Below are 16,187 nucleotides of genomic sequence, written 5' to 3'. Positions count from 1 at the left end.
GACATGGGGAGCCCCTAACTTTGTACAGCTTGCAGTGTGCTGAATTCCATTATTTTACTACATGCAATAAAATACAGAGGAAAGACCACTAGCTGGACCCGGTTTTGAGGCTGAGTTCTGTCATTTGCTAGACTGTGACCTTGAGCAAATCCCTCAATCTGAGAATCACATTCCACATTTGTACAAAATTAAGTGATGCCATCTAGCCCACTGTAAACTCTATTAAGTGAGCTTATACAAGTGGGCATGTTCTATAAAATGTAAAGCAACATACAAAGTTAAAGGATTAAGAAATAAAAGAAAGTACATGCACCTTGGAGCCTTATAGGCTTGGACATTCAAATCCAGTGTCTGTACCTTACTGTACCCTACTTTATGCAAATTACTTACCTTCTCTGAACCTCAGTTTCCTTGTTTTTGAAATCAGGAAAATACCACCTCCTTTGCAGGGTTACTATGATCATTAGTGAGATAACAGACATAAAACACCTAATAGTTCCTGGCATGTGCTGAACACGCAACACATGATAGCCACTACTGTATTATAATTGTAGAAGTAAAGAAACAAAGAAATGACTGGCTTAAGGTCATATTTAAGTAATAGAGTTATAATTCAAAATCAAAAGTTTCTTTTTCCCCATATACTTTTTTTTTTTTTTTTTAATTCCAGTATAGTAAACATACAGTGTTATATTAGTTTCAGGTATACAACAAAGGGACTCAACAAAAATCAGAAGTTCTGATTCAATATCCTAGTCTCTTCATTTTATTATGCATCCTTAACCACAAAGCTAGAACTAATGAGTAGCTGAATCATGACCCAAATTCAGGTCTGCTGACATGTAGGCTTAATAGCATTTGCAGGCAGGAGAAGCAACGTAGGGAAGTATTAAATGTAAGGATTATTATGAGAACAGGTGAAAGACTGCACAAGAACAGGATGAACAGAGTCAACAGAGGGAAAAGGCTCTTAAAGCAGGTCTGTGGCAAGTTAAAGACCCCACAAAAAATCATGATGACTTCACATAGAAGCTTCTAGGAATAGGCATTCCATACCTTGGCCCTTTGGACCCTCCTCCCCAATCACCCTAAAAGGATATGCCTTTGATCACCCCAGCTCTGTTCTCTAAAATCTTTCAGGGTAACCTGGGTGGCTCAGTCGGTTAAGCATCCAATTCTTGATTTCGGCTCAGGTCATGTTCTCATGGTCGTGAGATCGAGCCCCACCTCGGGCTCCATGCTAAGTGTGGCACTGGCTTGGGATTCTCTCCTTCCCTCTCTCTCTGCCCTTACCCCACTCATTCTCTCTCTCAAAATAAAAATAAACTTAAAAAAATAAAATATAAAATCTTCCATACCTGTTTGCTGACATAGACAATATTTTCAAACAAAGGAACCTGTATTTCAACACCTTCAGAACCTTTACTTCTTAAAAGAATGTAAAATCAAAAACCATGTTTAAGAAGGTATGTTGACAAAAAATTAACTTTCTACCACCATATCAGTCCACAACCAAAAATGGGTTTTGTTTCAAACTCAGGGCAGTGCTATTCCATGCATGTAAAATTCTGGGAGTCTCACTACTTATTCATGTGAAAGATGATTTTTCTCAATACTGACAACTCAAATAAAATACCAAAATACATTAGATGGTAAAGCTGCTTTAAGACTATGCCTCTTATCCATAAATCTTGATTTCATATTTTTGTTTTATCAGAACAGCTTTAAATTGTTTTCAATGGCTTTTAAAATAAGCATTATAAAAAGCAACTTAGGAAATAAATACATAGTGTTAAAAAATAAAAATTAAGTCACTTTAAATTCTTGTTTTATGACCTATTTAAAATCAAACATAAATGGTGGCTTCAGTATTTGAATCTAAACATCCCAAGTCCAAGGGCAGTCTTCTATATTTTTTGCTTCTCACAGAGTTTCAAGATTTATTCCATAAATGTTCATATATTTAGAGTGTATTACATCTGATACTTTAGAGAAACAATAAGCATTCTATGATTGGTTCAAATCATTAGAAAAAATTTCAGTATCCCTAGATGAAGGTAAAACTTCGATATATAGTTAACAATAAAACATTTTTTTTTTAATTTCAAGAGCATAAAAAACAAATTTACCTCTAACACATCAGAAGTGATAAGTTTCATTACACGATCATTTGGGTCCTTAAATTCTTCTGTAACTTCAGCTCGTTGAATTTTCTTCTTCATTCTATATGATAGCTATGTGATAATGAATGTCTTTTAAAGGATATTTTTTTAGATAATCCATTTTCCAAAGACTATTAGACTTTTAAAATAACCTTTAAGGGGCACCTGGGTGGTTCAGTCGGGTAAGCATCCAACTTCAGCTCAGGTCATGATCTCACAGTTCATGAGTTTGAGCCCCAAACCAGGTGAGCTTGAGCCCCACTTCAGGGGAGCTGGAGCCCAATTTGGCCAGGTTGACAGTGTGGAGCCTGCGTGGGATTCTTTCTCTCTCCCTCTCTCTCTGTCCCTCACTCACTTGTGCCCTCTTTGATAGATAGATAGATAGATAGATAGATAGATAGATAGATAAAATAAAGTATTTAAAAAAATAATAAAATAAAATAGCCTTTAAGATGCCATGCCACATGCTTATAAATTCAAATGATAGAGAAGTTACATGATTGGCCAGCTGATGTCAGATCCAGAATTAGGACCTGGTGCTCTTTTAATCTAATATTTCAAGTATCATAAGACTGAAGAAACATATTTTATTAGTGGACATTAATTCTTCACCAACTGACTTTAAAATTCCTTGGTCTTCTTTCAGTAATCTCTCTGATGTCTGAATAAAGGAATAAACAAATGGCAAATGCCAAATCTCAATTCCTATTCTAACAATTTACTTAACAGATGGCATCTAGAAACACACTGTATTTAAAAGCAGAGACTAAATTTTTGTTTGCAAAAAAAAGTAATCAGAAAGCATTTTCTCCTATTTTAAGACACTGTTCTAATTGTATTGGAAATTATATAATATTCTTTCTACTTTATGGAGACTGAGGTACTTTATGAACAATGAAGCATAATTTCTCATTTTGAAAAACAATCTATTTTAGATAACATACCAATTTGGGCATTGCTGTAAAGTGAAATGCTTTGTCTAGTCGTAGTTTCCTAAAAATATAAGCTGCATCAAAATGTTGTGCATTTATCAAATCTTGCTGAAATTTTAAGACTTCATCCCAATCTTTCAGGGCAACTCTAATCTACAAACAAGAGAGTAAAAAAGTTACTAAAGGTATATCTTTTTTCATTAATGTATTTTAATTTAGAAACATTGGCATTCCTATTTAAATCAGTTTGTTGTAAAAATATTGTACCTGTTTCCTATTTCTGCTGAGGGAAAACAACAAGTATTACCTTTTGTTTTGGTTGACACAGTTGGGTGTTATATAATCCATACAGCAGATACAAAGCACCAACTCTGATCTGGAAGGTGTAGGGCGGTAAAAAATATTGCCAAGCCAAAGCTAATGCTTCTTTTGTAAACATGTTCTTTTCTAAATTTCTCATTCTACCACTAGAAAACAAAGAGAAAATAAATTATGACTCTAAGTAAACCAGTAATGAACACAAATTAGAAGAGGTATATTCTAGCAGCTACTAGAAACTGGACGGGCATTCCACATCTGATCCTTTCACAATTCAAGCACAAAAACTTACTTTTCTGCTGTGCTTCTTACACTGAGGAATAGACATGCACTCGGGAAACAGGATGCATCTTCCTAAGGCATCAACTTTACTTGCTGAATAGGGGAGCAAAGGGGGAGGGGCTACAAATTATTCCTGGTTAAGAATTTAAAACATTTTTAAAAACTAAAATAACCATGGTTATATTACAGACTAAAATACAAAAGTTATATGCCTTCTAATATCCAACGGAGATTTTCCCCAATACTCTCAGGGATATACTCTACACCTCATTAGTCCTTGAGACACCTAGGTGAAAAAGTTAAAGAACCACAATACAATAGAACCCACACCCTCCTCCCAATTCTGCAGGACAAAGCTCACCAAAGTAAAGAAGGAGCAGGGTAGAAAAGCAGACTTCACTATACTCCCAAAGCCTGGGATCTTCAAATAATAAATACACTAAAAGAATGCAAAATACTGTAGTATTAGCAACCAAAGCAACTGCTAAAGAAACATCACCACTACTCAAGTAGTGTCTACTTTTTTTCTCATTTTACTTTTTCCTCCTTAGCTAAATATATGGAGGTAACCCCCGCAATATTTTCCAATATCTGCTTTACCACCTACTAGCTGTGTGACCACGGAGATTACTTAACCTCCTTAAGCCTCAATTTCCCCTTCCATAAAACAAGGATAATTATGTACCTGCTTTTCAAAGTTGTTCTACGGATTAAATACATTAAGCTATAAATGTATTACATTTAGTAGCCATTAAAAAAATTAGTTCCTTTCATTAACGGTACAATAAATAGCTCTCTATCCTCCATCCCCCGCAATGTACAAACTACACAGGTAATTATTACATTGAAACAAAGAGAACTTTTACTTCTGATTCAGGAAAACACAGTCTTAATCACAAGAATTCATTCAGCCAATCATTTAGCTTTTACAATATTGTGTGTGTTATGCTAATGAATATCAAACTTATCCAGTCACTGTCCTCACAGAGCTCTGTCTAGTGGAAGGAAAACTTTAAAGCAACAATAATAATAATAAGTGAATATTTACAGGGCAATGAAGGGTGCCCTTAACACGTATTAGCTCATTTAACACTCATGACTGCAATAAGAGGTATTACAGTCTCCATGCTATGGATATGGAAGTTCAGGCAAGTAATTTGCCCGAAGTCGGAGTTACTCTTTGGGCTGTGATTCAAATTCAGGCAGTCCAGCTCTGTAATCTGCTTGCTCTTAACCGCTATACTCTACCACCTTTTGAACTACACGCTGAAAATAACCTGTGCTAAGTCGAGAGATAAAAGAAGCATAATGCTCTGGGGAAAAACCCAGTATGAACGCCTGACTTACTCTAGAAGGGCAAAGGAAGGCTTCCCTGAAACACTGTTCATTTGAGATTAATCTGAGTTTAGAAAAAGGTGGTCTGGCAGAAGGAACTGAGGGGAAAGCTCCAGGCCCAGTAAAGCTTGAAGAGGACCACAGGAGGCCTGGAGCAAGACGCTGGAACGGCGGATGAAGCTGCAGAGATGGCCTGAGGCCAGTCAGGGAGGGTGTTGCCAGGCAGATGAGAGACGGTGAGCTTTATCCTAAGGGCAGTGCAAACCACTGGAGTGGTAAGCAGGGGAAGGACAGGCACTCTAGAAAGACAACTGTGGCTGTATGAAAAACGAATTCAGTCGTGCAGCGTTCTGTCTTTGCTTGGGTGTTTGTTTTGTTTTTAAACAAGGGGCTTTAGGAGAACAAGGCTGGAGGAGGGCAAATGATGGGTGACCTGGGCCAGGGTGAGGCAGAGGAGATGGAGAAGGCGGTTTAGAAGGGTGGCCAGGCAGAAATACATACTCGGCGGGAGGCCGCAAAAGGATACAGACGAAGCCAATGAAACTGCCCAGGAAGAAGGCCCGGGAGAGCTGGGGGGCAGCGTGCAGGGGCTGCAGCCTTCCTCAGCCCTTCCCAGGAGCAGCAGCGCTTTGGGGAAGAAAAAAGCTTCCTACTCCGCCTCTGAGCAGGGAGTGATGCGAGGGTAGCGGACTAGAAACACCCACCAGAAGATGGTCCCGAATTTCATGCTCCTCCAGAGCTCCGTGAAGTCCTCGAAGCGCACGCTATCGGTCTCCTGGAAGCGGCTGAGCAGCGCCTCGCAGTCAGTCTGCAGGCCTGCAGGAGTCCCCATGCCTGCAAAAGCCCCTAGACCACGCGCGGACGAGCCGGCCGCTGTCGCCCAGGAAACCGAAGCCGGACGTCCCGCCCCCTGGGCTTGACGTACTTGCCTTATCCGGCCCTTTAGCTCCGCCTCTAGCCGGACTGGTGCGAATTGTGGGTTTTGCTTCTTGCGCATGAGTGGATGTGTGCCAGTACCTGCTCTGATCTGCTTAAAGATAGAGGGCTAAGGTCAGTTCTCTCAATTTCATTGAAGAAGTTTCTATTTCAGGAGTCGTGTGAGCCCAAGCAGGATTTTAGGTCTGCATTAGGCTAGCTTATGTAAATTGGCTTTACCCTTACTTTCCTTTAAAGTGACCCTGGGGGCGCCTGGGTGGCTCAGTTAAGCCCCTGACTTCGGTTCAGGTCATAATCTCGGGGGTTTGTGAGTTCGAGCCCCTCATCCTGCTCTGTGCTAACAGCTCAGAACCTGGAGCCTGCTTCAGATTCTGTGTCTCCCTCTCTCACTGCCCTTCTCCCGCTGGCACTTTGTCTTTATATCAAAAATAAACATTAAAGTGATCCTGGAGTCACAGAAGTCAACTTTTATAATTAGGCAAGAACAGGTCCCATCTTCCACCTAATTCTACGTGGAAACAGTATCTAAAGAAGACCTTTTACTAGGAAATGAACTCCACTTATTCTCTCATAGTTTACAACCACATAGTATAGTGTTCAATGTGTGTCTCTCGTTGTAACCATTGCAGTCTTCTGCAACCACAAATTGAGAAACTTGTGAACATCTCCCCACCGCCGCTCACACCCCTATGTTCATAATAATCTGACGTAGTACTTGGCAGAAAGTACATATTTATCGATTATTTGGCTTAATTGGCACTCTGTGTATCCTCCACCTCTTACTCCCTGGAGCTGGATATGGAGTAGTATGCTGGACTTCTCACCATTTTCAGATTGCAGGGCATGCTATTTTTATTCTTTAGGAGTGGTATGCCAATATAATGGAAAGCATTAGACCAACTGTAGATGGAGGTTCAACTCACTTAAGTTTCCTGATCATTGATCTTTTTAAAAAAATTTATGTAATATTTATGTATACAGAAAACCTTATGTAACATGTCTAAGATAAGCATAACAATGAAGTGAACATTTGTGTACCTTCTACCTGTGGAGGAACAGGAACAAGTCTGTCACATTCATCTGTGAACTCCTCCTCTAATTTATTCCCCTGCCTTTACCACTACCATGGTAACAACTACCTTGTTTTGCTTCTCATTCTTTTGCGTCCGACTTCAGCTCAGGTCATGATCTCATAGTTTGTGGGTTCAAGCCCCATGTTGGGTTCTGTACTGACAGCTCAGGGCCTGGAGCCTGCTTCAGATTCTGTCTCCTTCTCTCTCTCTCTGCTCCTACCGCACTTGTGCTCTTTCTCAAAAATAAGTAAATATTTAAAAGTTATTCCTTGTTTATCTTAAATACAGTTTAACTGTACTTTAAAGGACGTCCTTTATTTTTCTTTGTCAAATATGGCAATTCTACTTACACATTACAGCAGTATATATATACATATATATACATATGTATATATGTATATATACGTATATACACATATACATATATATACCTATATACACATATACACACGTGTATATATGTATATATACACATATATATGTAGAAATGTTGGATGATAATAGGTGCAAGTGTAAAACTTTAAAAGATAACATCAAATTGTTTTTCTAGAGTGGTTGAACGGATTGTCACTTCAATATCCGTGTATGGCAGTTCCAAATTCAGCCATATCATCTCAGAAACTTGATACCTAATTGTGCTGTTAACATTCATTTCTGTGATTATTAATGGTTGTGCATCTTCTTAAATTCTAATCTTCTTCCTGTTCCCTCTACTATGAAATGCCTGTTCATATGTTTTGTCCATGTTTCAATTGGGTTGTTTGCCTTTTTCATACTGATCTGTAGGATCACCTTATATATTCTGAATCTTAAACTGGTATTTGTTATATGTATTATAAATATCTTTCCCCAGTCTGACTTATTTTTGTTTACTATCTTTATGGTGATATTTGATATACAGAAATTCTTATTTTTACGGTAGTCAATTTTTAAATCTTTTCCAATAAGGACTTTTGTCGATACATATGTTCTCTATATTTCATTATAGGGAATACCAATAGTGTAACTTAATAGCCCTTAAATGCTCAGTGGCTTAACATAAATGAAATTTATTTTTCTTTCCCATTAAATTCAATTAATGGCAAGTTGGGATGGGAAGGGTTCTGCACCAAGAAGTCATCCAGGGACCCAGACTGATGAAGCCTCTGCTGTCTCCAGTCATTGGTTTTCAAGAGCACACTGAGCCCTGACATCGAGTCTGTAGACAGGGAAAGAAAGAGGATGTGAAAGACTGCATGAGAGACTTTATGGGCCATGCCTGGAAGTGGTACACCCTCAAAGGTGGTCTGCTGACCTCTGCTGGTCTACAAACTATTACCTCTCCATCACTCTTTAGTACAGAAATTAAGAGTAAGTATTTGCAAACGCTTACTAGCAATCTGGCAAAGTAATTTTATGTCTGTTAAATCTAATAATAAAAAGTGGGACTGCATATGACATGACTTTTTAAATCTCAGTCTTCTGGTAATTTATTTCTTTTTTCCATTTACAAAAGCACTGGTCCACAATTGGAGAGAAATTGTCCATTACCACAGATAGTTTGAGAAGCACTGGGGTACACCATTTCAGTCCATATCCCGTTGGCCAAAAGTTAGCCACATGGGCCCACCCAGAGGCAAAGAGACCTGAGAAATGTTGTCCCTGACTGGGCAAACTCTTCCTCACAACTCCAATCTGTGGAAGAGGTACTTAATCTTTGTCGAACTGCCAACATTGCTGCCACAATTTTATACCAAAAGTCTTAAAGTATTGCCTTTCACTGTTAATTCACTGTATCCATCTAAAAATGATTTCTAGGGGCGCCTGGGTGGCTCAGTCGGTTAAGTGGCCGACTTCAGCTCAGGTCATGATCTCGCAGTTTGTGAGTTCGAGCCCCGCATCGGGCTCTGTGCTGACAGCTCATAGCCTGGAGCCTGCTTCAGATTCTGTGTCTCCCTCTCTCTCTGATCCTCCCCTGTTCATGCTCTGTCTCTCCCTGTCTCAAAAATAAATAAACGTTAAAAAATAAAAATAAAAATAAAAATGATTTCTATGTATGGTATGGGTTAAGGATCCAATTTCACTTTTTTTTGCACATATATATATATATATATATATATATATATATGCATGTATATGTATTTTCCATATGTGTAATTTCCTAGCACCTCCAACTGAATAATCCATCCTTTCCCTAATGATCTAAAAAGTCACTTCTGTCACATACTAAGTGTGCAGGGCTAACTGAAGCCAATACACAATTGTGTGGCTCTGTACCTGTTGTTACGATGCCAGAATATTTACATTACTGTTAGTATATATAATTTATTGTAGCAATTCTGAATACCTGTTGCTCCCCCTTTCCCATGGGGCTTGCTGTTTTTGTGGTTTCTTTCTTTATTTGTTTACTTACCTGATTAGACTATTTTAGTGAAGTCCATTTCCCTCTTAAGGCCACTTAAGAGCCTAAGTAGCTCTTCAGAGGGTACAGCCCTGGCTATGCACACACTTGCCTGGGATCACAGTGGTTTTACCAAGGCTTTCTTTGGCTGTCTCTTTTCCAGAGCTCTCTGTTAAAGAGCCTGACTCTGTTGGTATCACACCCAGCTATTAGGCTACCCCAATTGCCTATTAATTGCTCCACTGTTTTTGAGTGTGCTGGGGCATGAATTGCTCCAGAGTCTAATCCAATCACATTTAGGCTCCTTTAGAGGTAGTCTTTGAGGTTTGTTCTGATCCCAAGAGGGCTCCTCTTAGTTGTCTCTTTCCCTGGATTCCTCTGGTAAACTAGTTAGCCTGCAGTTTAACTTGTTGCTGCCATGGAGCTACCAGCCTCCTCTTAATTATTTACCACCAAAATATCTGTTGTTTTCAAGAGCACCTTTGAGTTTGAATTTTCTCACACTCTTCCAAATAAAGCCCTTTCTTTTGGGAGAGCTTCTGAGTTCTCCATTCTAATGGATTTTCTCTCCCCCTGGGCAAAATCTCTGAGCCACTGCTGTGGAGCTGAGGATGGGGACAATGGCCCACTTCCCTCAGAATACCTCTGCTTTAGGAGCAGGGCTCTGGGAGGAGGCAGTTTCTATTCTTCTCAGGCTGCTTCTGCTGGCATGGAACTTCCCAGTTTACATGTGAGCTGGGGTGAAAGTGATTGGGATCACAGCACTTTTGGACTGCTGCACCTGGGATAGAGCCTCTGTCCAATGAATGGTGCCTGAAAGGAAAGGGGTTCTCATCTCCCCAATCTCTAGGCCATACTTACCTGAAATTTAGCTTTTGCAACATGAATCTAAGGATGAGAAATGCTAGCAGCCTGGCCCTCCCAGAGAGATGACATAGCCCTTTACTGGGATCTAGCAAAAGAGGGAGCCCCTTAGAGGGAGTTGAGCTTCTGTCATACTGAGCAGGATGGGAGAGGCAGCAGATCCCGTCTCAAGGGTCACTAACTCCTGATGTTCTTAACAAGATTTAGTATATTTTCTTGAATAAAAATTCCTTCATCTGCTGTATTCTCTTCAGACAGCTTCAAGAAAATTTAAACGGTATTTAAAAAAAATTCTCGCCAGTTGTATTTTCACTGGAGAGCAAGTCCACAGAGCTACTATTACTGCCATTTTCCTGGAGATGGATTTAAAGGCATAACTCCCCCATCCAATGACTGATCAGTGTAGGGATGAAAAGGCTCTGGCCCGCTCTGTGACTTGGGACAACTCTCAAGGACTATCCCAGGGCCAGAGCTCCCATATGGCTGCTGAAGATCTTTGTTGGGACTGCATCTCAACTCAGGTTCTTCCTCTACCCCCTTCTGCGTTTTTGTTTCCTTGTGTTGTTCCTTAAAGCACTCCCTAAGACATGACCTGCGATGTCCATCTCAGAGTCCACTTCCTAGGGAACCCAATGGCAGAGACTTGGGTACCATTATACTACTCTCTTTACTTTTGTACATGCTCAAAGTTTTGTACATGTTCATAGTGAAAATGTAAGGAAAGAAAAGAACTGAATCGGACTGGATGTGGTGGATAAGATTGTGACAAATGACCTCTGGGGTTCTGGTTTGGGAGACTGTGTGGTGCCATTCACTGAGCAGGGAACACAGGATGGGAGCTATTTGGAGAACATATGATGAACCATTTGGAGCACAGTTAGTTTTTCAGAGGCCGAATTTGAGGTTCTTGTGGGGAGCAGTATAGTCTGGATTCAGATTATCAAGCCACAAACAATTCATGAAAAGGAAAGGTAATGGTGACTTAGAACATCTTAAATGGCCAAAACATTCTGTTTAGCTTTCAGTTGTGTTTTTCCCAATTACAGTTGAATGTGAGTAGCTCATAGAATGGGAATTAACCATACTCTTGATGGCAGGCACTACATTCTAGAATATTTGAATCACCAACAGGTCTTATAGTAACAATTGTCCGAGTCTGTTCATGCTGCTGTAACAAATACCATAAGCTGGGTAGCTTATAAACAACAAACATCTACTCCTTACAGTTCTGGAGGCTGGCGAGAACCCTGTTCCAGTTGCAGACTGCTGATTTCTCATTGAATCCTCACACAGCTAAAGGGGAAAAAGAGCTCTCTGGAACCTCTCTTGTAGGAGCATGAATCCCTTTCAGGGTCTACCCTCATGATCTAATCACTGCCCAAAGGCCCTACCTACCTCCTAATACTATCATCTTGGAGGTTAGGTTTCAGCATATGAATTTGAGGGGAAACAAACAGTTGGAACATAGCAAACACCTTGGACTCACTCAGCCCTCGGTTGTTGTTCACTGAATGAATGGATTTCACTGCAAGGACTAGAAAACAGTCTTGTTTTCCCCATTCTGTTTCTCTGATCATAATTCTTCTCTGGTTCCCTCATCATAGGAGATCCTCTCCCACCTTTAATCATATGTGAGTTGTCTTTGTGCAAACAGAGTGGAAGTTTTTAAGGAACAAATTATCAATCCGATGGAATCATGCTCCAAAGGAATTAAGAATTTTTGTAGGGGAGATGAGACATGCATGAATAATCAAGGAAGATTAAAAAAAAAAACCAAAAACACATAGAGTATCATGTCATCTGTGAAGAGTGCAAGTTTGACCTCCTCCTGGCCAATTTGGATGCCTTTTATTCCTTTATGTTGTCTGATTGCAGAGGCTAAGACTTCCAATACTATGTTGAATAACACTGGCGAGAGTGAACATCCCTGTCTTGTTTCCTGACCTTAGCAGGAAAGCTCTCAGTTTTTCCCCATTGAGGATGATATTGCATTGGGTCGTTCATATATGGCTTTTATGATCTCGAGATCTGATCCTTCTATCCCTACTTTCTTGAGGGTTTTTTATCAAGAAAGGATGCTGTATTTTATCAAATGCTTTCTCTGCATCTATTGAGAGGATCATATGGTTCTTGTCCTTTCTTTTATTGATGTGATGAATCACATTAATTGTTTTGCAGATATTAAACCAGCCCTGCATCCCAGGTGTAAATCCCACTTGGTTGTGGTGAATAATTTTTTTAATGTATTGGTAGAGCCGGTTGGCTAATATCTTGTTGAGGATTTTTGCATCCATGTTCATCAGGGAAATTGGTCTATAGTTCACCAAAATACCGCTAGAACTGATTCATGAATTCAGCAAAGTTGCAGGATATAAAATCAATGCACAGAAATCAGTTGCATTCCTACTCACCAACAATGAAGCAACAGAATGAGAAATCAAGGAATTTATCCCATTTACAACTGCACCAAAACCTATAAAATACCTAGGAATAAATCTAACCAAAGAGGTGAAAAATCTATACACTGAAAACTATAGAAAGCTTATGAAAGAAACTGAAGACACAAAAAAATGGAAAAAGATTCCATGCTCCTGGATAGGAAGAACAAATATTGTTAATATGTCAATACTACCCAAAGCAATCTACATATTCAGTGCAATACCTACCAGAATAACACCAGCATTCTTCACAGAGCTAGAACAAATAATCCTAAAATTTGTATGGAACCAGAAAAGACCCCGAATAGCCAAAGCAATCTTGAAAAAGAAAACCAAAGCAGGAGGCATCACAATCCCGGACTTCAAACTATACTACAAAGCTGTAATCATCAAGACGGTATGGTACTGGCACAAGAACAGACACTGAGATCAATGGAACAGAATAAAGAACCCAGAAATGGACCCACAAACGTATGGCCAACTAATCTTTGACAAAGCAGGAAAGACTATCCAATGGAATAAAGACAGTCTCTTCAGCAAGTGGTGCTGGGAAAACTGGGCAGTGACATGCAGAAGAATGAACCTGGACCACTTTCTTACACCATACACAAAAATAAACTCAAAATGGATGAGAGACCCAAATGTAAAACAGGAAGCCATCAAAATCCTCAGGGAGAGGGGCGCCTGGGTGGTGCAGTCGGTTAAGCGTCCGACTTCAGCCAGGTCACGATCTCGCCGTCCGTGAGTTCGAGCCCCGCGTCAGGCTCTGGGCTGATGGCTCGGAGCCTGGAGCCTGTTTCCGATTCTGTGTCTCCCTCTCTCTCTCTGCCCCTCCCCCGTTCATGCTCTGTCTCTCTCTGTCCCAAAAATAAATAAAAAACGTTGAAAAAAAAATTAAAAGAAAAAAAAAGAAACAAAATCCTTAGGGAGAAAGGAAACAAAAACTTCTTTGATCTTGGCCGCAGCAACTTCTTACTCAACACGTCTCCAGAGGCAAGGGAAAGAAAAGCAAAAATGAACTACTGGGACCTCATCAAAATAAAAAGCTTCTGCACAGAGAAGGAAATAATCAGCAAAACTAAAAGGCAACCGACAGAATAGGAGAAGATATTTGCAAACGACATATCAGATAAAGGTTTAGGATCCAAAATCAATAAAGAACTTACCAAACTCAACATCCAAAAAACAAATAATCCAGTGAAGAAATGGGCAAAAGACATGAATAGACACTTCTCCAAAGAGGACATCCAGATGGCCAACCGACACATGAAAAAATGCTCAACATCACTCATCATCAGGGAAATACAAATCAAAACCATATTGAGATACCACGTCACACCTGTCAGAATGGCTAACATTAACAACTCAGGCAACAACAGATGTTGGCAAGGATGCAGAAAAAGAGGATCTCTTTTGCATTGTTGGTGGGAATGCAAGCTGGTGCAGCCATTTTGGAACACAGTATGGAGGTTTCTTAAAAAAGTAAAAATAGAACTACCCTACCACCCATCAGTTGCACTACTAGGTAGTTATCCAAAGGATACAGGTGTGCTGTTTCGAAGGGACACATTCACCCCAACGTTTACAGCAGCACTATCAACAATAGCCAAAGTATGCAAAGAGTCCAAATGTCCATTGATGGATGAATGGGTAAAGATGTGGTATATACATATACAATGGGGTATTACTCAGCAAACAAGAAGAATGAAATCTTGCCATTTGCAACTACGTGGATGGAACTGGAGGGTATTATGATAAGCGAAATTAGCCAGTCAGAGAAAGACAAATATCATATGACTTCACTCGTAAGAGGACTTTAAGATACAAAACAGATGAACATAAGGGAAGGGAAACAAAAATAATATAAAAACAGGGAGGGGGACAAAACAGAAGAGACTCATAAATATGGAGAACAAACTGAGGGTTACGGGAGGGGTTCTGGGAGGGGGGATGGGCTAAATGGGAAAGGGGCATTAAGGAATCTACTCCTGAAATCATTGTTGCACTAGATGCTAACTAATTTGAATGTAAATTAAAAAAATAAAATAAAATTAAAACAAAAGAAAAAACCACACATACAACAAGAAGTAAAGTAAGAAAGAAAGGTAAAGGTGTAGTGCCATGTAAGTTCACAGGGGTGGCAAATATTTGCAGCTGAATCCGCCTGGGAAGAGGCATAGCACCCACCCAAGCTGTACTAGCCCCTCTGATTTGTACTGTTAATACTACACTTTGGTTTTGCTTTCAATATTCTACCAGCAGACTGCAAAATCAGGACACAGCTTATAATGGCTCACCCCACAGCTGTTCAGTGCTCCTAGTAGAGTTTGTCATCGCTGTGTATATGACACATAGTTGTGTGGAGAACATTAAAAACAATTTGTTTCAAAGAGCAAAAAATATAAACAAGAAATACTGAAAAGGACCTTAATGTTTTTCTTAATGTTTTAATGTTTCAAAGATCTCAAAAAAAAAAAAAAAACAGATTTGACTTAACAGAGTCCTAGTCTACTTGTGAGGCTAATTATATGATGTTTCTGAACTTTTTAAAATGCATTGCCCTTGGTGATAAACATTACAGGCAGCCACTTCACACCCCCCCCCCCCCCCAAGCCTGCTCCCCTCTGTGGAGAATCACCAGTTTATGGTTATTAAGCATCCATAGGACCAAAAGACTTGAGCACCCTCTTTAAATAGCACCTCTCTAATGAAACACAAACACACAAGATACTAAGGCTACAGATCAGTTTTTATTAGTAAAAAAACATTTAAAACACCTCCCCCACTTTTTAAAAATGGGCTCTTACTTTCTTAAATATTGTTTGAAAAACCATAAACAATGAATTATCCTGAAGGAAACAATTTAAAATAAAATGTAAAATGTTGACAACCCCGGATATGCATGGATGAGGTTATTTTAAACAATACCTTTCTTTGTACTTTACTACAAACTGATCAACCTAAACATACGAATTACAGGAGATTAAATTCAATGCCCCAAGCCTTCCCATATTCCATAAACTCACCTCCCTTCTGTCCAACAAGATTATCTTCTTCCAAAGGAGTCTTAATATCTGGCATTGGTAGGCACACAGTATTCAAAAAACAAACAAGCAAAAAGCAAAACAAAAACAAAAAACAAACAAAAACCACCTGGGGCAGGTAAAGTTTCAATTTACATTATCAGGGATATCTCAAAGCGCTTTATTTAAAATGAACTAAGTCTTTGAGTGCCTCATGGGGAATATAGTTAAATAACCAGAGTCCTCCATTTTTGACCAGATAAGTAGATGATTAATATTTTAAAACCTTTTTATACAGTTAAGCAAGGTCCCATCTGTTAGGAGACCTCAGATATGTTTCTATTCCACAAAACACAGTTTCATACCCCAAAACATTTGGGAATTCCGCAGACAGCTCTACAGCGACACATGAGACTCTTTCCCTGAACCTCTGAACCGTCCTAT

At 39.5% G+C, this 16,187-nt stretch overlaps 1 protein-coding gene across 4 annotated transcripts in view; it reads right to left on the bottom strand.

Moving 5' to 3' along the window:
* SNAPC1 (small nuclear RNA activating complex polypeptide 1) overlaps positions 1-16,033 on the bottom strand; it is a 43,061-nt gene extending 27,028 nt beyond the window's left edge. Inside the window, exons 1-5 of one of the 4 annotated variants that reach the window (XM_058739262.1) lie at positions 5,734-5,839; positions 3,705-3,787; positions 3,402-3,561; positions 3,107-3,247; positions 2,130-2,234 (exon numbers count right to left, since the gene is read on the bottom strand). In XM_058739262.1, coding sequence (XP_058595245.1) covers positions 2,130-2,234; positions 3,107-3,247; positions 3,402-3,554 — 399 coding nt within the window. In that variant the 5' untranslated portion in view covers positions 3,555-3,561; positions 3,705-3,787; positions 5,734-5,839. Of the gene's footprint in view, positions 1-2,129; positions 2,235-3,106; positions 3,248-3,401; positions 3,562-3,704; positions 3,788-5,530; positions 5,702-5,733; positions 5,944-15,746 lie in introns of those variants that run through there. The other 3 variants (XM_058739263.1, XM_058739261.1, XM_058739264.1) reach the window with 3 other exon arrangements.
* Positions 16,034-16,187: the final 154 nt, after the last annotated feature.

This window comes from Neofelis nebulosa, chromosome 7, assembly GCF_028018385.1.
Source record: "Neofelis nebulosa isolate mNeoNeb1 chromosome 7, mNeoNeb1.pri, whole genome shotgun sequence".
Taxonomy (NCBI): domain Eukaryota; kingdom Metazoa; phylum Chordata; class Mammalia; order Carnivora; family Felidae; genus Neofelis; species Neofelis nebulosa.
The sequence above is the reverse complement of the archived record's forward strand: the minus strand, read 5'-3'. Positions and strand labels throughout refer to the sequence as shown.